The 27,661-nt window shown below is 42.1% G+C and overlaps 1 protein-coding gene across 1 annotated transcript; it reads right to left on the bottom strand.

Annotated features, from left to right (window-relative positions):
* Positions 1-11,077: 11,077 nt before the first annotated feature.
* Positions 11,078-27,250, bottom strand: LOC143595920 (caffeic acid 3-O-methyltransferase-like). Its single transcript, XM_077074816.1, has 5 exons — positions 26,861-27,250; positions 25,718-25,916; positions 11,611-11,734; positions 11,458-11,522; positions 11,078-11,374 (listed from the first exon to the last, which is right to left on the bottom strand). The coding sequence occupies exons 1-5, from the start codon at positions 27,247-27,249 to the stop codon at positions 11,078-11,080; spliced, it is 1,074 nt and encodes a 357-aa protein (XP_076930931.1). The 5' UTR covers position 27,250.
* Positions 27,251-27,661: the final 411 nt, after the last annotated feature.

The raw sequence follows: 27,661 nt of genomic DNA, 5'->3' as shown, positions 1-27,661 counted from the left end.
AACCGGTCACCCGTACCAAGGTGACCTCTAATGTAGCATGAAAAATAAGACCATGTTCCTCCGTAAACTATGTTTTCAGGTTCCAGTGAGGGCCTTTTTGAGAGGCACCATGGACCAAAAGAGTCTGGAGTTTTGGAAAGCTGAAATCATGTTCCTCCGTAAACTATGTTCCTCATTTTTCAACCGCTACGCCCATTTAGCAAGTAGTGCCTTGTTTATATCTTCAAGCGCGCAGAGACCCAACCCGTTTTTTTTTTTCAAACTTTTTTTCAAGCGACCCAGCACATCTTCCTAGTGTTTTCTCCTCCTCCTCGAATGAAGTTTTTTTGTGAAAGAATTCCATTACTCCATGAATCCATCTTGAAAACGTTCACTTATTTGGTACGAATTCTTGTCAAGTTTAGAGGTTCTTTGTTCAATATTTAAAAAAAAATTATGAAACTTTAAATTTTGAGCTATTTTAATTTTTGTTTCCTACAAAACTCCTGATTTTCATACATTTTCAAATTTGATGCCCACTCTATTATTCCTAACTTAAATGGTTTTCAAATGTATGTTTTTTTAATAACACGTGAAAGTAATATGAACGTATTGCGTATATTTGGAATTTACTGTTCACGAGAAAAGAAATGAAATGTTTGATGTTTTGAGGGCTGTGTATAACAAGAAAAGGATAAGTTACATATAATCAAAAGAGCTTTTCTACAGCTCTCTAAAATTGTTAAAAAACCGACTAATATGCCGCGTATAGAGCTATATGCAGCGTATTAGTGGGCTTTTCTAGAAAAACCCACTAGTTTTGTCTTATTATGTCACTTTTTTTTTCTTTTCTTTTGTTATTTATGATTATTATTATTAATAATATTATTTATTTAACAATAAGATATTATTATTCGAAATTTGGCAAAGGGCGTTCAGTTGCAGTGCTTATTTGGGAAAATTAACATTGCGAAACGAACTTTCAATTTATTGGCTGCTGTTGTTATGAGCATCTTGAACATGACTTACTTGGGAAAATTGACATTGGCAAACGAACTTTCAATTTTTTGGCTGCTTTCATTATCGGCATCTTAAATCTGGCTCTTCGATCTCTTCAAACTCCAACTGTCTTGACCATCGGCCACCAACACCAACCGTAGTTGTCTTCACTTTAACACATATCCGTTGTCACTAAACTTAAGTTTAAGCTTATTATTGTTTTTATGTTTAGATGGGGGTTTTGTAAGTTGAACATCTTGTGTATATTAAAGAATTATCGGCTTATATATATATATATATATATATAGGATCAGGATTATGTGAGAACTTTTTGGGAATTGAGAACCATTTTAGACCACAAAAAAACCTCAAAATAAAAAAAATCATAAAACACAAAAATAAAAAAAGTAAAAAAACCAAAGTTCTTATTTATCATCCCGATTTCTAAAAAAAAAGCGTAAAAAAAAAGTTTATCGGTTTAGCTAATTTATACATACATGTATAATATGTACATATATGTACACACATGTTTTTTCCTATACACATATGTATAATTTAAGGTAAATGATAATGTACATATGTGTACATTACGTAACTAGAGATTAAATGAAAGTATACATATGTGTATAGGTATAACACGAATTAAAAAGAAAAAAAAATTTCGGTTTTTTTTAGTGAAACCGCAATGAAATATAAGAATTTTGGTTTTTTTACATTTTTAAAATTTTCGTTTTTTTTTGTTTTATAATTTTTTTTAAATATTTTTTTTGAGGGTTTTTTTTGTGGTCCAAAATGGTTCTCAAAGTTCTCAATTTGCCAATGGATCTCTTAGGATCCTTACCATATATATATATATATATATACATATATATATATATACATATATATAGGATTAGGTTAAAATAAAAACCCACTTGAGTTGTGAAAACTCTAGAAACTCATTCTCAACCACATGTTTGTAATTAAGATTAAATCTTGTGGTCCACAATTAAAGTTAATAAAAAATGTAAAAGTTTATTTACATTTTCTCTCTCATGAAAAAAACATATATAAAAATTACTAAAAAAATGTAAAAAAAATAGCAAAACATTTTTTTTATATTTTTGATGTTTTGTATTAAATGTAACAATATATATTACATGTAACAAAAAAAAACGATGTTATATAGGGTTTTCACGGGTTTTCTCAACTCAAGAGAGTTTTCAAACTATTAAAACACCATTGTTAGTATAAAAGTTATATATATATATATATTGTTTTAATATTCTTGTGTAGTAGATGTGCAGTAGAAGAATTCATTGCTCCAACATAACCAGCACCAGTTTGAGATATTAGTTTGATGAGTTTGAATCTCTCGGATCCATGTATCCGCTAACGGTAACGATAACGGAGTCCATAATTTGAACAGTGAAATGGAAATTTGGTCATTGCTCCAACATAACAAGCACCAGTTTGAAATATTAGTTTGGACTTACTTGAACCGGTTAACACGTTTGCTGACATGGATTTAGGTTCGGTGTTGAATAATAATATTAACACGTTTGCTTACAGCAGTTATTATCACCGGTGTAAGCAAACGTGTTAATATTATCATTCAACACCGAACCAAAATCCACGTCAGCAAACAGGTTAACCGGTTCAGATAAGCCCGAACTAATATCTCAATCTGGTGCTCGTTATGTTGGAGCAATGACCGAATTTCCATTTCACCGTTCAAATTATGGACTCCGTTAACGCTAACGTTAGCGGATACCACGGATCCGAGAGATTCAAACTCATCAAACTAATATCTCAATCTGGTGCTGGTAATGTTGGAGCAATGAATTCTTCTGCTGCACATCTACTACACAAGAATATTAGAAAACCATTGTAATTATAAGAGTTGTATATATATATATATAATCCGATAATTCTTCAATATACATAAAGATATTCAACTTACAAAAAAACCCCATCTAAACATAAAAATAATAATAAGCTTAAGCTTAAGCTTAGTGACAACGGATATGTGTTGAAGTGAAGACAACTACGGTTGGTGGTGGTGGGTGACGATCAAGACACTTGGCGATAACCCTATGAAGGTAGTTGAAAACCTTTCTAGTTTTACTGTGTAATTGACGTGCTTGTAATATTTACTAAAGTTTTATTTCATCCAATGCAGGCACTAGAAAACTTTCTTCATGGCAACGGTTTCACGTATTATACTCGGGAGAATGCAACTGACGACAGGACGGAGGATATTTTCTTCTGTCATAATAAGTCGCATAAGATGTGGCGTGCGTTTCCTGAGGTGTTGGTGATTGACACGACGTACAACGCCAACATGTCGACTGGCTGTTGGTTCAGTTTATCGGTGTGACGTCGACATCACAGTGGTTTTGTATCACCCACGCGTTTTTGATCAGGGAACGACAGAGGAACTTCACCTGCGCTCTCGAGAAACTTAAAGACATGCTCGATGATTGCATGGAGCCATGCATGATTCTGACTGGCGTGGACCAGGCCCTTATGAACTCCTACGATGCGGTCTTCCCTAATGCCAACAAAAATTTATGCAGGTGGCACATATCCGAGAATATAAAGAAAAAAATTTAAGAGTCTTCATAGGACGGATATAGGGGCGGACTTCGCGTACTGGTGGAAGGTCCTGTATCAGTCTCCGACGATACAACTGTTCGACAACCGTTGCATGGAGATGAAACGTCATTTACTACAGGATGACAGAGCAGGTGAGTCTTTCATATCAGTTGACAGTTTTTAATAGTCTAATCAGACGCCTTATTAGCGTTTCCCTTTATTTTTTCAGAGGTCTGGCAATACATTCGCAACAACTGGCTAGATCCATACAAACACAAGTTTGTAGCCTACTGAATCGACGAATGGCGAAACTACGGCGAGCACACGATGAACCGAGTTGAGAGCCAGCACACAAATCTGAAAAGGTACCTCAACGGAAGAAACAACTCGCTTGACACCATTGCGAGGCATGTCCTTAAAATGGTTAACAGGCAGATGAAAGAAATCGGTCGATCTTTTCAAGTCTCCCGTTCCAAGGTCATGGACGGACATCGGCAGCACACCTGGTTAAAAGAGCTACTAAACAGGGTGTCGATTCACGCTCTGAAGCTACTTGTGAATGGGTATCAGTTGATACACAAGATGCGTGACGGCGGCGCTTCATGCGACCACCATTTGTGTTCGTCTTCGGGGTTGCCGTGTGCTTGTCGGATTAAGGGATACATAGTTAACAACACGTGTATCCCAATAAAGGATGTGGACCCGTTCTGGGAGGAGGCTTAATTTTGATCAGCCTATCTGCAGAACGAAAAGCCAGACTATGAAACAGGTCTACGGGATATCAGAGATACGCTTTTGTCCATAGAGGACCCTAAACAAAAGAAAAGTTTTTTCTCCAATATCATATCTGCTAATCCAGGGAGATCTAAAAAGAAGGAGCCCGAAAAAAGAGAGGATCCTCGGGGGCGTCCCAAAAAACCAGATCCCCCGAGACACAGCTCATACACACCCTACACACCATCTCCAAATCTCCCGAGACACAAATCCTACACCTCCTCCTCTTCACAAATGCCCATACAAGAAACCCCCACCCCTCCTCGCTGCCTCGTTCGTTGTCCCAGTCATCGTCACGGTTTAAATTCCGGGCATGCAACATAGGACATCGAAACCTACGGGAGCTCACCTATGGTTTTCTTTAATGGTTTTGCCAGCGCAAGTACCGGTGATATAAATGTTTAAGAGCCTCATTCCCAGCTGGGCATAGCCGTTCGTCTCAGACATCAAAGGCGTACGCCAAGACGGTAACTGCGGCTTCCGAGAAATGCCGTAGGTTTAGGGAGGCATGAGAAACACTGGCAGGATGTTAGGTGTGCAATACTGAACGAGCTGGACACGAACGAAGAGTGGTGGAGGGCGATGTTCAAGAGAGAGGATAATGGCATGTATGATAGGGTTCGTTCCAGCCTTCCATACTTCGACACGGTCAAACTGGCGCAGCCGAGTCGTTAGTTCGGCGTACCCGCTCACGTGCACGTGGTTGCTGAAACATATGGATGTGTGTTAGTCAACCTACACGGCAATGACACCGAATGTTACTTCCCGTTGAGACTCAGTCCTGACTTGATTCCGAATCCAGTGGTTATAGGCATCGCTAACTGGGGAGGTGATCACTGGATACATATCAAACTGGAAGGGGATTTCCAGCTGCCGACGCCGGACCGTAATTGGGCGCCGAACCAGCAGCGCTCGAATGGAAAACACTATACGAACAGCGACGAGTACATCCAGATACGCCAGGGTTGGCACAAGGCACCCTCTACCGTACATCTAGACAGCTCGTCGTAATATCATTTATATCAACGTATATGTATAGACACACACACACACATATTTAGACAATACAATGTATCAATGTGTGTGTGTGTGTATATATATATATATATATATATATATATATATATATATATATATATATATATATATATATATAGATAGATACACACACACATACATTAAAAATTGTTTGACAATGTTGGTTTGACAATAATACAAATAACAACGCTTTTCTCCTCCCATGCTGTCAATTTTCATAAATAATAATAATAATAATAATAAATAACAATAATAATAATAAATAATATTAATAAATAAATAATAACAATAATAAATCATAATAATAAATAATAATAATAATAATAAATAATATTAATAAAATAATATTAATACATAAATAATATTAATAAACAAATAATAATAATAATACCAGGCATAATACGCCGCGTATAGCGCTATACGTGGCGTATTAAACCCCTTATAACATCACATCTGCCCCATTATTGTTTTCGAATTTCAAACTCCCACTTCCGAGCATCCAAAAACGAGCCTCTATTGGACCGACAACAACACGACACCACCTCGTTCAACCTGTCAGGCTGATTGTTAGCGGCGTAACCCGGCTCCTCGTCGTTCGACTCCAGAAAAAAATGGTTGAACCACGACATTGTGGGTATATATACTAAAAATTGTGTTGTTATGTTGTTGGTTGAATGAAGATCATAAGGGTGAGGGTGAGGGTGAGGGTGAGGGTGAGATATAAAATAAAAAAAGAGAAAGGATGGAGAGGGAGGGGAGCCGGGCTCCAATAATAAAAAAAACCCAATACATCATTAATGGAATAGTGAGTAGGAACGAACGAGTGTGAATAATAAACACAAAACAGTAATAGATGGTCAATAAAAGCTCATTCAATAGACAAAGATTCACTGTAATAAATACATCATTAATGGAATAGTGAAAGGAATGTCTAGGATTTTGTGTGATGGCGGCGGCGATTGTACGAGAAAACAAAGAGAATATTCTTTGGAATGTTTTTCGTATTCAGTGTGTGCCAGCCTGTATTCCGTCTGGAAATCCGTGTCCTAAACGGTATCCTAGGACCCCTATTTATAGACCTTGACATTCCTTCTAGAAGTTCTTAATCATTACATAATGAAATACAAAATAATACAAGTGCTGAGTCATCGAGCAAGATAACAATCTTGCTCGAGCAAGCTCACTATGCTAGGTATGGTCGATGTATGTCCTCGAGCATACTTGTCACACCCCGACTAGCACAATGCGGAAGCGTAAAACGGGAATGTAACAGACACCTCTGGTATCAACACATTGTTTATAAAGAAACATTACAAACTAATTTACAATATATTACATTTCTTTGTTCTATCATTGTTTTACAGTCTAGGCGATACAAACAAAACTGGTTCGTTAACTATACGTTCTTACTACTAACACCCATGCCTCTATTCACATAGAATCAACCACACACCTTGGGCAAGTAACAGATCACCAATCATTCCGATTTAGGTACACCTGAAAAGCAGTTTAAAACGGGTCAACTACTAGAGTTGGTGAGTTTCACGAGTTTCAAGAAAACAGTAATGAGTATTCACAAGTCAACACTTGTAATCATGAAATGAGTATGTATGTATGTATGTAAATGAAGTAATTATGCTAAGCTACAGTGAATCCTTGACTGTATGTGCTGCGTGCATCCATTTCCACGCTCCATCAACCACTGTGGCCCCTTTCCGCCCACAACATGCCCCGGTAGCTTGTCTAACACTACATAGCCTGTTTGTATAACTATGGTCATGTGCAAACGGCGCTATGTGACACGGCAACCAGGCCGATTCCGTTTGGGTTTGTCAAACCAATAGTACTATTCACAAGCCACCGGCTCGAAGTTAATCACTGTGATCGTGGGGAGTTTCGTGTGTTAGCACTTAGATAATTCACATCAATACATGTTTCAGGTATGTATATGTAATCAAACATGCTTTTCACCCCAAAAGTTCGTAAAACAGTTTAAAAGTGGGGTCATGAAACTCACGGTTTAGTAGATAATCAGTACTATATCAGCTCGTGGTTTGTTCGGTCCGCTTATCATTAGTTCCTATAATCAATATTATAATAATATTAATATTTTAATAATATTATAATCTCAATACTAAACTGCGCTGTATAACTAATCTGGGTATATCTGGAATGCCCAGAAAGTGGCAATAGGCTTAGGTTGTGATGTTGTTCAATGTCTAATACTTAAAACCGAACTTGGCTCAGATTCCCGTTTTCCCAGCTGGGCCAAGTTGTTCGTTTACGCGTTCAGAAAACAGTTATGGGAAAATAAGATTAGGTAAATGTATTGGTTAACAAAATAATTAAGTTATAAAGAAAGATCACATACTGGGGTCCCGGATTAGCCACGGGGCATGTTTTCGTTTATTTAGTTTGATTTAAGAAGAAACGTGCACAATCTATCCGGATTGTCCAGGTTTTTCATAGAAAAGTTCGTTTTTACTTAATTAATCCAAAAATATGATTTTTGATCACTCTTGGTGTTTTGATATTCCCGCAGATTCGCTAGTCGCAAACTTGCCGGTTTTTATAAAAACTGAATTTGTTTAATATTCAAATTAGCATAATTAATTAACCGTTAATCATTAAATTATGAAAATTTAACCAATTATCAATTAAAATATTTAGATTTTTATAAAAATATTTCTGGAATTTATTTATTGATTTATTAATTTATAAAAATTTATTTTATCAGCTATATTTCGCCTGAAAATCGTCCGTTTATCCCAAAAAATTTCCAAAAATTTCCAAAAATTCCACAAAAATTCCTGAATGCTCAATTTATGTCTCAAACCAACCTGTATCAATTTTAGAATGTAAAAAGTTCGTGCGATATTTTTTTCGGCCCAAATTCGGCTATAAAAATTCACACGAACGCATATACACAAAATACCTTTAGACTTCTACAAATGATACCAAAATTCATATGTGACCAAAATACATCAAATCTGAGTTCCCAGAAAAATTTCATAATTTTTGAAGTATTTTAGCTATTTTTCCCAAATAAACGTTCTAATTCGGTAATAAATTCGCCAAATATTCTCGGATGGTCGAAAAATTACCAAATTTGAACAGGGACTCATTTACATGGTCCCTGATGTCCCTGCAAAATTTTAAGGCCTAAAAATATGCACATCACAAAGTGCCCGTAAGCGAGTGTTTCGGCATTACCTTAGCGGGTTTGGCTCGTTTCCGACTTTTTAATCAAGTTTTCAAGTTCTTGTGCTTCTAAGAAAGCTAGGTACAAGTCCTATATCACAAACCAAGCAATTTTTCATCAACATAACAGCCCGTAACTTAGGGTTTCGGCTAGTGCACAAAAACGAACTTTTGAACCGTAAAAACGCCGTTTCAACCCTTTAATCCGTGTTTATGGCCAAAAAAAACTATCAAAACAGGTTCCTTACCGTGTTTATGATCAAAACATGTTTATGGACCATTTTTAGGATTTTTACACGGTTAGGAATGATTTTTAGTAACCAAGACATGTTTCTATGGTATTAATCAAGGTTAAACAAGTACAAAAGCTACTTATTTAAGCCCCTTACCTTAGGGTTTGAAGGATTTCTGGAAATTCAGCTTGCAACTGCTTGGACCTCAACTTTTATAAACCAAAATGAATAACCAAGCTTGTGGAATAAGTTTTATAAAAAAAATGGGGGGGGGGGGGTGGGTTGGGCTGGCCGATCGGAAGAAAGATTGGGCCCATGATGGGCTGTTTTGGCCCAATGATCTGGTTTCTCAAGCCTAAATACGAAAAGCCCGGTCCAAATTTAGTTCGGGTTCGGTTTTTGGCGCGAAAAACTTATCAGGTGCGTTAAACAACGCGAAAACAAGTGTTTTTCGGCTAGTTTTGTGTAAAATTATAAAAACATACTATATGTTTTTAAAAATAAAAAATATTTTCACGGATCGTTTAAAACATTTCAAGTAAGTGTTTGGTAAGTCTTTTTTGGCTTAACGGATGATACAATGCTTGGTTTGTAACTATCTTTCGCGTTTAAATCTATAGCGGGTAGTTAAACGAGCATATTTTCGTTTAACTTGTTTGCTCTCAAACTAAGACCATATTTCTAATATTTTAGCTTGTATAGATCTTATATCAATTATAGATGCCCCCCCCGAGATATCTGGGTCATAACCCGACCCGTTCGGTTAATCGTTCGTCTGTTACGCAAAAGGCGTTTATTTGCTTAATCGGTAAATACGTACTGAGGTGTACCTTGTTTTGGCTTAAATGTCACAATACTTTACTTAGAATATCTTCAGTGAAGATATTCCCTTCCAGCAGACTTCATCCTTCTTGACTGGTCCATGTTTTGCTCAAACTAGTCCATCGAGCAAGCTCATTCTTCTTGATGTCTTCAGTTATACTTATTCAGCAATCTTTAGCATGCTCGGAAGTAATTCTTGCTCGGGAACTGAACTGTGCTCGAAGTCCGTGCTTTGATCACGTGACATCTTCTTATTGCATCCATGCTTGTCCCCATGTGCTCGATCATCCTGTGCTCGTAACACTTGGTTAAAACTTGTATGATCAAGCTGTTTGCTCGATTGGCAATCCATGCTCGATAGAAGAATACTCTTGCTCGTTAAAGTGTAGTTTGCTCGAAGCCTTAACACTTAGAAGAATTAATCAATTAAGGTTCTGAAGACCTTGCTCGAAGTAGTAAAACCATGCTCGATCGTCTAGGCTTGCTCGAAGTCCATACTTAGCCATTTCCTGAGGAGGTTGAGAAGATTCCAATCTTTCTTTTCATAAATCCGACTCAACAGATTTTAGGGTTTTCGTTTATATATATTATAGATTTATTAACTTGTTTTATTTGAACTTTTCTAAATTTTTTTCTATCGTTTTAACAAAATATATAATTAAGGAAACGTTTATGTTATTTAGAAACAAATTAGGGACTGAAAATTTACAAGCTAAGCTATTGATAGAATTATTAACTAACAATACATGCATTAAATTGTTCAATTATGATATAAAAAATTTTTATGTTATAACCCTCCGATTGAAATGTTCTGGTTCCGTCACTGCATGCACATACAACACTAATAATTGCATGCAATACACACTATCGCATATACATAATACAACACTAATGCACATATGCACTATATCAATTTTTTTTATTTTTTGTATATAATATGACACTATTGCACTAATACAATACAAAAAATTGCATATATGCTATTCAACACTATTGCACATATCAAAATAAATACTAGTGCACGCATGCAATAAAAAAAGTCGATGTATTGCATATGTTCACTACAACGAGTTTTTTTATTATTGTTATTTTTATTTTTTTTAGTGAAGAATAACAACATATAAGAAGGATGAACGAAAAAAAATTTAAAAATATTTTTTGTAGTTAAATTAAAAATATTTTTTTATTAATTCTCTAGTTCTCTCTTTATTATCTCCCTATATATATATATATATATATATATATAACGTTTTAAATATGTCTCACCCGTGTGTAACGCGGGCACTATCCTAGTTTCATAAGAAAGGATTTAAACAAGTTATAAAATAAACTGTGGAAGTTTTATTGAATGAGCATAAAATTTGAGATGTTACAACAATACAACATTGTAAACATTCTTTAATCCATCTTGGAAACTTGCACTTATTTAGTAATATTGCAGTTTTAAGATAATTCTACTTATAGAATTCGATAACCCAAAAGGTGCACTTGAAGCATTTCTTTCTCATGCTGCTGAATCCTGACTCCATAGCCAACGTCAGAAACTCTTCCTCGGTACGCTCCTTTCCTCCATATGTTAAAGTCAACATGAGTGCATCAAGATGAGTGTCGGCTTTCGTGATAGAACTTGTATCTGGTAGAAAAGGAACAATCTTATCTACTATGATTACTTTCCCATCATCCGGTAAAGCCGTATGGCAGTTCTTTAATAACTTTATGCATTCGTCATCACCCCATCCATGCACTATCCACTGTATTTTAATATTTTATTGTAATTTATAGTACAAGTTAGTTGTAAATTACTAACTAATTTTAAAAGGAAGCATATAATTACCTTGAGGAAAATGGCATCACCTTTGGGAACACCGTCAAACATATCTCCAGCAACATGTTCTACACCTGAATTCACATAAACGTAAAGACACAATAATATTGCTTTCACTAATTTATATGATGAAATCAAGAACACACATGCGCGCATACGTACCTGGAAATTGTGGTGCACGACTTATCATAGTAGGTAGATCAAAATTGATGCCTTTAATCTCTTTATGTTTTGATACAATCATATACAGGTTTCCTCCAAGTCCACCTCCAACATTGAAGAAACACTAAGTGAACCCTGGGCAGATTATAGATAATCTGGGGGTTAAGTAATGTTTCCCACGAGGATGAGGTCCAGCAGAGAAGGTTGTTCTTCAGGGGACCTGCAAAACAGACACCGTAAGCTCGTCACTGAGAAGGGGGGGGGGTTCCTCCTTGTGACCACCCTCCGGCGTGAGAATCAGACTAGATTGCTCTGAATATAAGTGTATATTAAGAGATTGCTAGATAAGAGAGATATATCAGATGATGTCATTACCATTCCAAGGTGTTGGAGTATTTATAGCCGAAGGTAGGTTTCCTAGAAGGTACAGCCGGCTGAATAGTATTCCTGTTCCACCAACAGTGGACTACGCACAGGCCATGCTGGTTGGTGGATAGGCTACGGCCGACAGTAACAAGGTCGGCTGTACACTGTTCCTTTACTGCCGGCTACGCACTGTTCCACCAACTGTAGGCTGCGCACGTCCTATCGTAAGGGTTGGTGAGTAGGCAGCGGCTAATAGTGACAAACAGTACTAGAGGGTGCTCCTCCTCGTACTGTTGTCGGTGAGCTGTCACCCTGTGATTGGTTCATGGGCTGTTCTGGTCAAATCGTCTGTTCAGCCCATACCTTAGTAGGTATAGTACAAAAGATCTTCCAGAAGCATACGGACTGGCTCATTTAGGCGGGAGTATTCCCGCCTTGCTCATTCCTTCATGTGACTACTGAAGTAGCTAGTGCCTTGTGCGTGTAGCCTTGCTGTTAGTGCGGGTAGCCTTCCCTGATGGCTTGTATCCGCAACTGCGGGAACAGGCGGGGTACTTCACCACTGGGAGGCTTTCCCTGCGGGTACAGCTGGCGTACTGCGCGTAAGGTTCTCTGAGCATGGTGGGTCCTGCGGGAGCAGTTGGTCGTTGCGCAGACGTCCCTGTTCAAGGTGAGTCTTGCGGGTCCAACTGGGCTCTGCTGGGACCTACCTCTTCAAGTCCCCCCAGTCCAATGTTCTTCTCATGAATTATTAATAAGTGAGGTGAACTTTTGGACTTAGCAAGGGGTTTTGAAAAGGGTTTAGTTTTTAGGTTTTCCGTGGTGATTCTTCCCGCGGTTTTCCTGATGTCACGCAGAAATTCCCGACTTTTCTGCTTGATCTTTGGGTATGAAGCGCGTAGGTTTGTAACCTCCTCGCAAGTTAGGAGCGTTGAGTCCCACTTGTGTGGATTCTCCATGGGGTTTTGGTAGTTTTCAACGTACTGATCAACTATGCTAAAACCACCAATTCCATCTTGGAGTTTCAAACAATATAGTTCTCGACGTTCCCGTTACGCGGGGATGTTATTCCCGTTTCCGCAAGCATGGCCCAGAAGATCCTTCTTGGTTTGAATTCCCTGCAGAGTGCTAAGTATGTGAAGGGTTTTGCCTTGACACTGTACCCGCACTCGTCTTATGGTTACTTTACTTCCAATGTATTCCTGGCGTCAATTCCCTGCGGGTGCTAAGTATGTGAAGGGTTTTGCCTTGACACTGTACCCGCACCCGTCTTATGGTTACTTGGTTGCCAAGGTAAGGGGTATTTTCCCGCTTACTTTTGAATCTTTTTGAATTTTGAAATTCGAAGAGTTGGTGAAAGGATAAGAACAGTCCAAACCTCTGAAACGTCGTGCGACGGTTTCTTCTGACTGTGTCAGGACGTGCAGGAAGTTATGGTGACGTGACAGTACCTGGTCATTTCAGACGCTTTTTCAGGCGCGTGGGCGCGATTTTTCGGGCGCGTGGCCGCGAAATTAATGGTACGCGTCCTTTCAACAGCTGTTGCCAGCTTGCTTTTTGCCACGTGTCATAGTTTCATTGCACCTTCGATTTCTCTCTCTTCCGCATTAAATTCATCGCATTAATTGCGATTAGTATATAAAGGGGGAGAGGGTCCTTTGCAATTCACACTTTCACTTCTCTCTTCATCTTCAAAACGATTTCCGGCGAATACTCATCTTTTCAGTCGAGCATTCCCTTGAAATCGTTTTCTTCTTTCATATCTGCAAGATGTCGTCTCGTGATCTCGAATCTACAGCCGATGACAAGAGTACTGCTGGCGAGTGCCAGTGTGCTCTGCCTGTCGATCTGTATCAGTACGTCGTCAGGAAGTTCATGCTCGAGTCTCTCGAGCCTGAGTTTCCTGAAACCCATCAGACGGTGTACGATGCCCCCAGTGTGACATCTGCCCCATCCGACCCGACCCAGGTACCCGTTTCTCTAATCCGATCTATTTCTGTTATGATTTAATATTTATTTATACTTATATTTTACTTTTTAATACTAATAATATATTTTCCTTCCCGCCTCTTTCTCTCTCTTTCTTTCCGCCGTCCCGCCTTCTTTTCTCTCTTGTCGCTATCCCGCCCTTCTGCTTAACCCTTAAGTCTTGAACCCCTCTAACTCTTTGTCCTTTGTTTCTTCCCGCCTAAGGTTGTCTGCGCAGTTCCACGCGCCAGACTCCTTACAAGGAAGCCTGCGTGAAGACCATCTGTTGCTGCGATAAGCGAGGCGAACTGTCCCCGCAGCGCGCTAAGGATTATAGTTCTTCCCGCGACGCGCTTAGAATTGTAGTTCTTTCCGCGGCGCGCAAAGGTTGGTTTTGTCTGCCTTCGCGCTCGCAGCGCTCGAGCTTTCTCGCGCTAAACCCTTTGAGTCTTTTCTTCTGTTTAATCCAGCTGTTTACTTTTGTGATGTCTTATCTTCTGTGCTGTTGACCTGACCTGTCTTATGTCTGAAAAGCCACTTTCGGCGCAGCATGCGCACCAACCCCATTGGTTGACAGAAAAAGTGACTGACATTATCTTTTGAGATCTGCTTTTCCATGCTTTGACCCGTACCTTTATCTGACCCTCCCATGCCTGTTTACTGTTCCCTGTCAGCTTTCCTTTGTCCCCTGCAGCTGCCGTATCTTTTGATATCTTTTGCTTTTGGAACCTTTTTGCTTTTGTTATCTTTTGCTTGATCCTGTTGAAGATCTTTTCCTCTTTTCTAGGGATTGTGTTCCCTAGGGTTTCCCTATAAATAATAATGCTATTTTCTTAACACTACACACACAAACACTTATTATCTTTCTCTTCCTTTGCTCTCTGCCGTTGTCCTTCAGCCGTCTCCTCTCTCTGCCTTCGTTTTCTCTCCTGTTCTGCCCTGATTTCCGGTAATATATAATATATAATAATTTACTTATTAATTATGCTAACTTATAATCAAGACTTGAAACAAATCATTAAAACGATAATCTTTAATTATAGGATAACTTTGCTTATTAAGAGTTGGTTCTTGCTTTATCTTACACCGCACCGTTTATCAAGTGAGTAATCTCGTACCTAATCCCTTTTTATCTTTAAGGTTTTGGGATGTTCATGTGTTCATACAAACTTAGAGTCTTAAACTTGTTTATGAACTTTAGTCGCGCAGTATCCCATGTGTTGAGGACGTTTACTTGGCTGTTTATTTGTATGTGTGTATCATTAACCGCTTTGTTCGGCCTATTCCGAAGTTTTCATGGATCCATTAGATGAACACGGGAGACCTATCGTTTACGGGTTTCTTTGTTTACACTTGCACAGATGTTTTCTTGTTTTTGTGCTCATTTGGGAGCACGGATTGAACTATGAACTATGATCTATTTAGGCTTGATCACAATCTGATTACACCCTTTTTAAACACCAGACATACACGTGTTGCGCTCAGTGATTATTATTATCTATTAAACTTGATTTCTCACCAACACGCAAGTGTTTGACGTTTATTTTAACACATGTTCAGGTTTGCTGTAGCTGTTTTTGGAGCTTGTGGACACGTAGGACGTTTTTACTTTTGGACCTAGATTAAAATGTATCAAGACAAGTTATTGTTGTTCGAATATTTTGCCTTATAATATATTGATTTATGTTGATTTATGTTATCTTGTGTTTACGTTGCGCATGCGTGAATGAATATATTTATTAAATATTGACACCCAATAGTGTCACGAGTAATGAAACAATATGTGGCGCCCCGATGTATAATCCGCCTTTGGTCGGGGTGTTACACCCAGAGGCAAGATCGGGGTATATGCTGCATTCTTTGTTTATGGGAATCTTAGGTTCCCATTGACAAAGTTTGTGTACCGTGTCTTGGAGAGGCACGGTGTGCACCTGACCGAGGTGCACCCGATGGCGATTGCCAAGATTCGGCACTTCGAGTGGGTGTGCCGGATTCTGGGCATTGAGCCCTATGTTGACCGCCTGATGACCTTTTACACTTGGAGGTGCATCCAGGGGTGGTATACGTTGATAACCCGAATTAAGGGTTTGAAGATTTGCGCAACCGAGCGCAGTCTTCGCTCGTGGAAGCGGGAGTTCTTCTACATATCCGCTCGCACCATCCCCCTTGCCATGAAATTCAAGAACGGGCAAGCACTTCCCAGCCTTCACGCCTCCAACTACCAGGAGGCGGAATGGTTCTCGAAGATATCCCGGGTCCAATCTCCGGTTTACCGGTTTGCGGAGTCCGGGATGGTGATGCTCGGGATGAGCCGGGTGTGGAAGAATGCGGATGCGCGAAAGATTCCGATCGTCCTCGAATACGGTTCGAACTCTGTTCTTTACGGTATGCCTTGTTTCTTTTTGTTGATTTAGAATCTCTTCTAACTTCTTTCCTGTTTATTTCAGAGGGGAACGACTTGCAGTCGCTCATGCACCCGCGGGAGGCTGACGGTCCTGCTCGGATGGGTACTCGCGCTCTAGACGAGAACGAGTTGCCCATCCTAGAACAAACGGCGGATCGGTTCGTGGAGGTCTATCCGCTAGGCCACGAGATCCTTAGCGCCAGGCGGCCAGGTAAGGCGCTATTCGACCCTCGACCCCTCAATGTTGAAACCTCTGCTGGAATTCCTCTAATCGTATGTTCTGATGAGGAATCCGCAGATGGTCCTCCGTTGGTGCGGAAGAAGAAGGCTGCCGGCGGGAAGGGGAAGGAGAAGGTGGCCTCCACTGCCGATCCGGCGCCTCGGTCTGATTCGGAGACCGAGAGCGAAGAGGTGGCGGGGAATCCCGGTGGTGATAAGACCGCTCCGGAGGCTGCGACGATTGTTACCTCCGGAGGGCCCAGGATGACAATGGTGACCGGCGTGAAGAGGCCGGCTCCATCGGGTTCATCCCCGCCCGTCCGCACTTTCAGGCTCAAGAAAACCCGTAAGTACAAACTTCCTTTATCTTTAACTTCATAGTCTTTCATCATTAATACTTAATCTTTTTTGTGCAGGCGTGGATGTTGACGCATTCCAGGGTGGAGCGCAGAGTACCCCTCCGCCCATGACGGTAGGCTTGGTCAGCCTACCTGAGGCGACGACCCAGGCGCCTGCGCCTGCTTCCGCTGGTTCAGTTGCTCACTCTGAGCCGACTGTTCCAGCTGTGATGACGTCACCGCCGGCTGTGAGTGCCATTTTTACCGCATCTTTCACCGAGCCGGCGGTTACGTTTGCTGCGGACTCCGCAGCGGCGACCGCGGCGGACTTCACCATGCCTCCTCCGTCATCGGCCTCGACGGCCGATCCTTCAGGTACGCATGGGGCTTCTCGCCAACCTCTGCCCCCTTCTCATCTACCTGACCTCTTGGACGGATTTCCCTTGGGTTCAGGTGACGGGTTTGGCGGCTATCGGCCTGTTATTGACCCTACAGGTGCGTAGGGTTCTTTTGGCCTTTTATATATATATATATATATTTTATTATTATCATCTTTTCCTAACTGCTTTTTGTTTTTTGCAGTGTCGGATTCCAATGAAGTGTATGTTCCACGATGGAACATCCGCCGAGGAACAACCCTTCGCACACCTGTTGAGTGCGTGGAGTGGGCTCGTCACGCTGCTCCCAGTGGTGCGTTGGGGGAAGCCATGGCTAGCTACCAGGAGGGTAGGCTAAGCAATGAGCTTCGGGTTCTCCTGGCCCGGATGCAGCCGCGCGTCGAGCTGCTTTGTCGTGAAAACGATAAGTTAAAAGCAGCTCGCCTTCAGGAAGTAGCTCAGGCGCGGGCTGTCCGGGAGGAGAATAGGAGGCTTTCCGCCGCGGCGGCGGAGAAGGAGAAGGCGTTCAAGGCCCTTGAAGTTGAGGTTCAGGCCCGTCTCGAGGCTCGCTCCAAGGCTGCCCAAGCTGTTAATGAACAGCTTCGGCTGGCTAAGGAAACTGCTAGGAACGCAACTGAAAGGGCCACCAAGGCTGAAGCTGTTGCTGAGCCTCTACGCGTGGAGAATGAAGAGCTTAAAGCCAAATTAGAGGCTCTCCAGCAGGCTCATGATGCCTTGGCGATGGAGGACGCGAAGAAGCTCCAAGAGATCCTGGACCAGAGGGGCGTGCTTGACCACACTGAGCGGAAGCTAAAGGGCGTCGAAGAGGCTGCTGCAAAGGAAGTGTTGCTTGCCAACCTTAATAAAAGCGAAGCCGAACGCGCCTGTACCCAAGCTCAAGCCGCCCTCCAAGAAGCTCTGGTTGCCAAGGAATGGCTTCTTCGAGAAGCGTTGTCTCGGGTAAGCTTTTCATGTCTTTACGCTTTTCTTTGTAAATAGAAAAGGTTCTGATACTTGTATTTTTTCTTTGTAGGTTGTGCATCGGGTCTTCTCAGAGACGTCTTATGACGATGCTATGAGCGCAGCCCTCAACGCTTCTCATGAGGATGGGGAAAAGGCCGGCTTCCTGCTTGGTCTAGGGTTCGTTGAGAAAGGCATCCCGCCTTCCAACTTCCCTTTGTATGATGTGGATACTGAAGCTGTTTATGACCAAGCAGTGAACCAGTATGCCGCCTTCCCGCATCCGGTGGTGGAGAAGGTGAACGAAGTCGCTGCTGCTGATGAAGGGCTAGCTATCCTTAAAGCTTTCCTTGAACCACCACGCTCTGCTGATGGAGCGGGTCCAAGTGGAAGTGGTCCTGAAGCTTGATTCTGAAGATCCCTTTCCACCATTAGCATAGATTTTAGCTTTTGTATAGCTATCTTTGTAATATTTGAATTTGATGAAATAAAGATTGTGTTAGTTCTTTGCCTTGTTTATTTTACGCATGTTTTGATCTAACTTAGCAATTTCTTTAGTACTTAGATAATTTAACTTTTTAACGTGGCAAATTATAAGTTTGTTTCGCTTCCTCTTTCATGATTGTGCGGGTATGACCGTCACTTACACTTAGTAGGATGGCTTAACTTTACTTATATCCGACCTGCGTGGAAGTTTTCCTCATCTTTTCCTTTGAAATTTTCTAAGTGTTCAGAATAAGTTAACCTTTGGACGTGGTGGATGATAGGTTGAAGTTTTGCCTCCTTGTTCGTGATTGTGCGGGTAAGACCGTCACTTGCACTTACAAGGATGGCTAAACTTTACTTACATCTGACCTGTTTGTAGGTTTTCCTTAAAACTTGAAATTTTTACCGTGTGTTTATGCGGGTTTTACCGCCTTCCACACGTAACGACTTACTTCTTCCCCTATTTATGCGGTGAATACCGGCACATTAGTGTGGGAAGTTCATAAGTATAAAGGTAAGGCTATTAACACATTGTGAAAGGAGAATCATTTCCATTAGAAGTGGCTCTAGGCCTTTTCTTTACAAGTTTGGAATTGATCTACATATAACATTTGCGTAATTGAGCTCCATTCCATGTTCTTGGGATGGGAGTGCCATCGAGCCTTTCGAGCCGGTACGCGCCCTTTCCCAGAACTTCTTTGATAAGGTATGGCCCTTCCCAGACCGGGGCCAGCTTTCCTGGGCGTTCTTGGTTCGAAGCCTCGTTGTTACGCAGTATGTAGTCTCCTACATTGAAGTTGCAGAGTTTTACCCGCGTGTTGTAGTACTTTTGCATTTGTCGCTTGTAGTTCTCTTCACGCACTGCGGCTAAGTCTCTGCGTTCCTCGGTTAGCATAAGATCTAACCGTCTTTCCGCATCATTGTCTTCTGGCTGAATCAAGACCCTTGGTGAGGGTAAACCAATTTCGACCGGGACCATGGCTTCAGTGCCATAAGTGAGGCTGAACGGGGTTTCTCCCGTACTGGCCTTTTTCAGCGTTCTGTTTGCCCAAAGGACGTGCGGAAGCTCGTCCACCCAGCCGGATCTGTGTTCCAAGAGTCTTTTCTTTATACCTTCAACGATGCTCTTATTTGCTCTTTCCACCTCACCATTACCTTGCGGGTGTGCCACTGAGGTAAAGGTGTGGGTGATTTGAAGTTCTTTCAGCCACTGTTGTAGCTTCTTGTCAGCAAAGTTGGTGCCGTTATCGCTCACCAAATTCTGTGGAAGTCCAAAACGACAAATAATAAATTCCCAAATAAACTTTTTGATATGTTTCGCGGTTGTTTGGGCTAAGGGTTTTGCTTCTATCCACTTGGTGAAGTAGTCGATGGCTACCACTAGGAATTGAACATTTCCTGCTGCTGTAGGAAATGGGCCTGCCACATCGATGGCCCACTTCTGAAATGGCCATGAAGAGGTGACTGGAACAAGTTCATTCTTCGGGCGGTGCGTGTTAGGTGCGTAAAGCTGGCAAGACCTGCATTTTCTGATGTATGCCAGCGCATCCGTATGCATCCCCGGCCAAAAGTATCCCGCGTTGTTTAGCTTAGCTACAACAGCGCGGGGACCTGCGTGTACTCCACAGATGCCTTCGTGTACTTCCCTTAGGAGGTAGTCAGCATCTTGGTTGTCCACGCATCTTAAGAGTGGGCCAAGAAAGTTACGTCTGTAAAGGATGGCATCGATGAGTTGATAATTCAGTGCTTTACAGCGTAGTTTTCTTGCCTGTGTTTTTGACTCTGGCAGTGTACCTGCCGCAAGGTATTTTATTATTGGTGTCATCCATGTTTCTGTGCCGGTTTGGATGACACAAATTTCCTTGTGCGGGACCGAAGGTGTCTCGAGGAGTTCAATGCGGATGTCCTTTCCTAAGTGGGTGAAGGCTAACGATGCAAGCTTGCTTAACGCATCCGCAGATTTGTTTTCACTTCGCTTGACGTGTATGACTTTGCAGTCGTTGAAATCGCGCATAAGGGATTTTGCTTGTGCGAGGTACAGGGCCATTGTGTCGTTCACGGCCGTGTACGTCCCATTGATTTGATTGGCTACTAACATGGAATCCACGTGGGCTTCCAAGTGTTTCACTCCCATCTTACGCGCAATTCTCAGCCCAGCCAAGAATGCCTCATACTCGGCTTCGTTATTCGTACTTGGAAAATCCAGTCGAATAGCGTAAGTGTATTCTTGGCCTGCTGGGTTGGTTAGTTTCAGCCCTGCGCCTGAACCCTCGTTACTGGCTGCTCCATCAGTGTAGAGTCGCCAGACATCATTGATGTCTTGTGCTGGAGAGGGTTGAGCCTCTTCCTGGCACTCTTTTTCCCGCGATGCAGGCACTTCTGCAATAAAGTCGGCCAAAACCTGGCCTTTTATGGCTGGTCTTGGCTTATACTTTATCGCGTACTCCCCCAACTCAATTGCCCATTTGGCTAGGCGTCCCGATAACTCGGGTTTGCCTAGAACGTTTGCAAGTTTGAAGTTGGAGAGAATGGTGATTGGGTGACCCTGGAAATATCGTCTTAACCTGCGTGAAGCGTGTATAAGTGCTAAGACTAATTTTTCGAGGGTAGAGTACCGGGTTTCTACGTCTGTTAGGATACGACTGACATAATAGATTGGCATCTGGATGCCTTTTCGCTCTACTAGCAGGACTGCCCCGGTTGCTCTATCTGTTGCGGAAAGGTATAGGATTAACTCCTCTCCCGCTTTTGGTGCTGTGAGCGTTGGGAGTTCGATCAAGCGTGACCGAATCTCCTGAAAAGCTGCTTCCGCTTCTGGTGTCCAGCGGAAGTGCGTTTTCTTTAAACAGTTTCTCAACGTTGACACGAAGGGAAATGACTTATCCGCGTGGTTTGCCAAAAAGCGATTAAGTGCCACTAGTCGTCCATTCAGTGTCTGAGCCTGTTTGATGGTGGTAGGTGATTCCATTTTAATTATGGCTTCGACCTTTTCAGGGTTCGCTCTGAAGCCATCTTTAGTGACGATGACCCCCAAGAACTTCCCTTCTTCCATTCCAAAGGCACACTTGCTCGGGTTGAGCTTCATGTTTATCTTCCTGAGCGTGTTGAAAGTTTCTTCGATGTCTTTCAACATCGCTTCTGGGTCAGGGCTTTTGATGACCAAGTCATCCATGTAGACTTCCAAGTTCCTCCCAATTTGGGCATGAAACTGGTTGTCCATCAGGCGTTGGTATGTGGACCCGGCATTCTTAAGTCCGAATGGCATCATTTGGTAACAAAATGTGCCATCGGGCGTCCGAAAAGCGGTTTTGTCCTGATCATCAACGGCCATGTGGATTTGATGGTACCCCTTATACGCGTCCAGGAAGCATTTAAGGCGGAACGGTGCCAACGAATCCACCTTAAGATCAATTTCAGGTAACGGATAACAATCTTTGGGGCATGCTTTGTTCAAGTCCTTGAAATCTATGCACATGCGCCATTGTTTGTTATTCTTCGGTACCATAACGGGATTTGCAACCCAAGTTTGATATCTACTAACGCGTACGATGCCTGCGTCAAGGAGTTCCTTGACTTGGGTTCTACACGCGTTAGTTTGTTCTGGCCCCATTACTCTGCGCTTTTGTACGATTGGCGTAACAGCCGGATCGCATTTGAGCTTATGCTCTGCCTTACTTCGGGGTACACCAGTCATGTCAGCTGGTGTCCACGCGAAGATGTCAGCGTTTTTTTGTAATAAGCGCTTGAGTAAGGTGCGTGTGGGATCAACAACTGTTGGGCCAATGGAGACGGCCTGGTCAGGGTATTTGCCGTTGAAGGCCCATCTTTCTGGTTCGGTGATGGTTGGTTTAGCCATCTTTGGTTTGGGTTTAGATGAGACAGATGTGATGCATACCTGGGGAATGCCGGTGATCATCGCTACACCCTCAGCTGTTGGCCATCCCATCATGCCGTGGACTGAGGATACCACGGCGTTGAATCTTGCCATCCCGTCTCTTCCGAAGAGAATGTCGTATGTGTGGTGTGGCTTCCTCATTACGACAAAATCCCCGTCTTCTGTGCGTGAGTGATTCCCGTCCGTAAGAGTGACGGGGAAAGATAGGATACCCAGGGGGGTGTTTGTGCTGCCATCGAACCCTTCCATCGAGGCGCAGATCGTTTCCAGGCGTTCCTTGTCTTCGTCATCTAGCTTGTCGAAGAACTGCCTGTACATCACCGTTGACGAGGCGCCGTTGTCAGCAAGAGTGCGAGAAGTGATGTAGTGCCCCAGCTGGCTTTTGATGACGATAGGGCCTTCTTTGCTGGGTCCTCCTGGCACTCGCGGGAAGCGCACCTCAGCTTCCTTCCACGCACATGGTTCTGTCGTTCGCCTTTTTCTTCCTCTGATCTTACCATGAACCATGTTGATGCTGATGTCAACGGGCTTTCGTCCGTTGCCTCGGTACCGGTTGTCGTTCCTTCCTCCCTTCTTGATTGATGCCACCAGGTGTGCCAGTCTTCCATCCTTGACGAATGCTTCAACAATATCCTTCAAGGATGTACACTCTTCCGTACTATGACCTTTTGTCCCGTGGAAGTCACAGGATTTGCTCTGATCCGCATTAGGTCGCTGCCGGATCATTGGAGCTTTTGGCCATGGTAGCTTTTCAGTGGCAAATATCTCCGTAACGCTTTTGGTGAGTGGCGTCCACCGGTGTTTTTGGCTTGAAGGGTGTGTGTTATTTCTTCCGCCAACAAGAGGGTGAGAGCTGGATGAGGTGTCAAAGTTTACCCTTGACTGCCAAATACCTAGCTTTCTCTTTTTGTTCTGCCGGGCGATCCGAACATTGTTTTCTCTGGTCCTTTGCGTGTAGAGGTGTGTACTCTGGGGAAGATCCCTTCCCAGTTGCTTCTCCGTCTCGGCAAAGCGCTTGGCTGCCGTCATGATGGCATCCCATGTGGATGGCATGCCGTCCTTACCCGTCAATGTGCGGATAAGCTCTGGGTATTCTGCGCCCTGGATGAATGCGGCGCGAACAAGATCTTCACTTATGTTGCCCAGACTTAGCTTTTTGGAGTTGAAGCGAGTGATGAAGTCTAGTAAAGATTCATCCTCCTCTCTGACGCAGTTGAGGATCGTCCACTGTTCTTCAGTATATTTCCTTTGTTGGCTGAAGTGTTGGCTGAACTTGTTTTGAAAGTCCGCCCAATCATATATGTGGTGGACCGGTAAACGATCGAACCATGCCCTGGCCGCTCCAACCAGAGTCATCTGGAACATATAACACCACGTGGGTTCCGTCCAGTTACTGACGGTTGCCCCCGCAATGAATCTGTTCAAGTGGTCGTCTGGGTCGGATAGACCATCATAAGTGCCAATGTTGGACATTTGTTTGGCACTTCTCGGGGCGATTGCTTCCGCAATGTCCCTTGCGAACTTTGACTTTCCTGCATTTGTAGCAGTTGGTCTAAAGGTTTTGTAGAAGTCACGCGGGTTTCTCTCCGCATTCGTTGGTTTAAAGGCTTCCCCAAAATTCCTTTTCGGTTGGAAGTCCGTTTCCTTACGCTTCCCTTTCGCCTTATGGCGAGGGTTTGCGTCGGTATCGGATTCTTCCCTCTCATCGTCTGAGTACTCGCACTCACTGTTCATATTGAGATGTTGGCGAGTACTGCCGAATTCGTCAGCCTGTTGAACTGAACGCAAGCGTTCATCCAATTCAGCTTGGAACTCTTTCTGACGTGCTTCGGCCCACGCCTTAACTTGATCTAGTGTTTGGCGAGGGACCCTCGTTCGTTTTTCCAACTGGGCATCAGTGAACCCCAGTGGAATATTTACTGCACTTGCCCCGGCTTGGGTAACCGGGGTAGTGTTCGTAAGATTTGTATAACCGCCGGTGTTCCCCCCAGTTGCTGGGGTTGTGGTTACCGGGGTTTCTTGGTCGATTACTGGCCTTGGGACCGGAGTAACATTAACCATTTCTTCAGAAATTTTGAAAAAACTAATAATTAGTTCTAGCTTTTATGCACGGATGGCGCCAATGAAGAAACACTAAGTGAACCCTGGGCAGATTATAGATAATCTGGGGGTTAAGTAATGTTTCCCACGAGGATGAGGTCCAGCAGAGAAGGTTGTTCTTCAGGGGACCTGCAAAACAGACACCGTAAGCTCGTCACTGAGAAGGGGGGGGGTTCCTCCTTGTGACCACCCTCCGGCGTGAGAATCAGACTAGATTGCTCTGAATATAAGTGTATATTAAGAGATTGCTAGATAAGAGAGATATATCAGATGATGTCCTTACCATTCCAAGGTGTTGGAGTATTTATAGCCGAAGGTAGGTTTCCTAGAAGGTACAGCCGGCTGAATAGTATTCCTGTTCCACCAACAGTGGACTACGCACAGGCCATGCTGGTTGGTGGATAGGCTACGGCCGACAGTAACAAGGTCGGCTATACACTGTTCCTTTACTGCCGGCTACGCACTGTTCCACCAACTGTAGGTTGCGCACGTCCTATCGTAAGGGTTGGTGAGTAGGCAGCGGCTAATAGTGACAAACAGTACTAGAGGGTGCTCCTCCTCGTACTGTTGTCGGTGAGCTGTCACCCTGTGATTGGTTCATGGGCTGTTCTGGTCAAATCGTCTGTTCTGCCCATACCTTAGTAGGTATAGTACAAAAGATCTTCCAGAAGCATACGGACTGGCTCATTTAGGCGGGAGTATTCCCGCCTTGCTCATTCCTTCATGTGACTACTAAAGTAGCTAGTGCCTTGTGCGTGTAGCCTTGCTGTTAGTGCGGGTAGCCTTCCCTGATGGCTTGTATCCGCAACTGCGGGAACAGGCGGGGTACTTCACCACTGGGAGGCTTTCCCTGCGGGTACAGCTGGCGTACTGCGCGTAAGGTTCTCTGAGCATGGTGGGTCATGCGGGAGCAGTTGGTCGTTGCGCAGACGTCCCTGTTCAAGGTGAGTCTTGCGGGTCCAACTGGGCTCTGCTGGGACCTACCTCTTCAAACATCAACCAAAGTTTTGAGGTTGTTGAAGCCGTCGTAATCTTTGAGAATTTCTTTTATTAAAATTGCTGAAGTATCTTTCATGGCCTTGTTAAAAACCTCGGTGAACCGAGGATCGGATGCCATAAATTCATATCCTTTCATTCCAGTGACCTTGTCAACTGGAGTGCCTCCGTCAACTACTGAATCTTTAAGTTTAAACCTTGTTATATATAAAAAAAAAACAACGTTGAATAAGTTAACCGCCTTGTTACAAATTAATAATCTATCATTGTACAGTGTAAATCTATAGAATTTGTCAAAACTAACCACCACATGGAAAAAGCATCTACATTTTATGGACATATATATCTTTAATGTCAAAAAGAAGTGTTTATCAATTATGTATCACAATTTTCTTGTCATCTAGACAAATAGTGGCACAATGCGAGTATTTTGGTATATTTTAACAGGTTTAAGTATGGGTAAGTTTGGTTTGGTTAAACTAGCCTATAGCCGAGGTACATGTTTTAGATATTCATAACTGATTAGTTTGAATTATAACTAATTCCGGTTTTAGTCCGATGCCCACTGAGAAAAAGTAGTGTAAAATGTGAGACTGATGAAAATAATATTCTAAGATGGATTATTATCGATCAATTACAAAAATATTAAATTATTAAAATCCAATTTTATTTAATTTTAAAAAGGATAATAAACAAAATTTAATACGTTGAAAATAATGACAACTCTTTTTCCAAAGTATTACTTTATAAAATTATAATAAATATGAAGACTAATTAAATGTCTGTGTGTTAATTTAGTTATTTATGCATATCTTGAGACCCGCATATTGCGTGGGTTTTTTTAACAAAAGATATATATCTTGAATAACTCATTCACCATTTGAATGAAAGGTTATAGGCGTTTTGCATATGAATATTGTTATAAAATATCTTGGATTCGTTTAAGGTTACAAAATGTAAGATAACTATAAATTTTAAATATTTGAAAATAAATAGGAATAAAAAGTAAATATTAAATTAAAATTATTTTAAATTGATAATGTCTAATGTAAGCGTGACAAATGACCAAAATTATAACTTTTTGTACCGGTCTCCGGTACCGGTCTCTAACCCTTAAATCCGCCCCTGAATTTGAACGTACCAGCTTTTAATGGTCACCTGATCTTGCAACAAATCCATCATCGGGCTCAACGACGCACCATCCTCATTCGGGATAAAGTGATTAGCAACAGGTGCGAGTCCATACGCTCTAACCGGCTTAGAATCATGCTCCACTTGGGTGCATGTGACAACCGAATAGCTTGCTAGTAACTGAAGCATCCGGTCAAGTTTGTTAGGGGCGTCATCGTTTGAGACCGACAAACGGATTGCGATCTCTTGAGCCGAGAGCTTGGCACCTGGCCCCCCCTCGGCTATGGTCTCAAGGACCTTGAGCTTGATTGCATTAGACAACACCATTGGCATTGTTATAGAGGTAGCAAGTTGCATTGCGTAAGTGTATTCGGCCTCTATATCGCCAATGGTATCCATTTTCACTCACTAAAATATTTGGTTGCTTTTTGTTGCTAAAAACTTTTGTTTGATTAAAAAGATGTCATCGGTCGTTTTTATAGGAACAGTATGATTTGAATTTTCGGATAGTCTACGAGGATAAGGACGAACTTAGGTGACAACATTTTATTAAAATGTTGATTTTTCTCTATGTTGCCTAATATGAATAATTAAGGGGGTTTGTATATTGTTTGAATATGTTAATGCTGCCAATTTCTAAACTGTTTTACGATACAGTTAAACTTATTTAGGGAAAAGGTATAGTATGTAACTTTTTCATTTTTTCTTAAACAATTAAATTAGTAGACTAGACATATCATTTATCCTTCTCGGTCCATAAATGTAAAATCCTACTTTTGTAAATAGTCATAAATAAAATTTTGTAAATTTA

The sequence above is a fragment of the Bidens hawaiensis genome, unplaced genomic scaffold, assembly GCF_021521415.1.
Source record: "Bidens hawaiensis isolate Kalapana, Puna unplaced genomic scaffold, B.hawaiensis_p1.1 tig00045723_1, whole genome shotgun sequence".
Classification (NCBI taxonomy): Eukaryota; Viridiplantae; Streptophyta; class Magnoliopsida; order Asterales; family Asteraceae; genus Bidens; species Bidens hawaiensis.
Note: the sequence above shows the minus strand (reverse complement) of the source record. Positions and strands in the feature narration are given on the sequence as shown.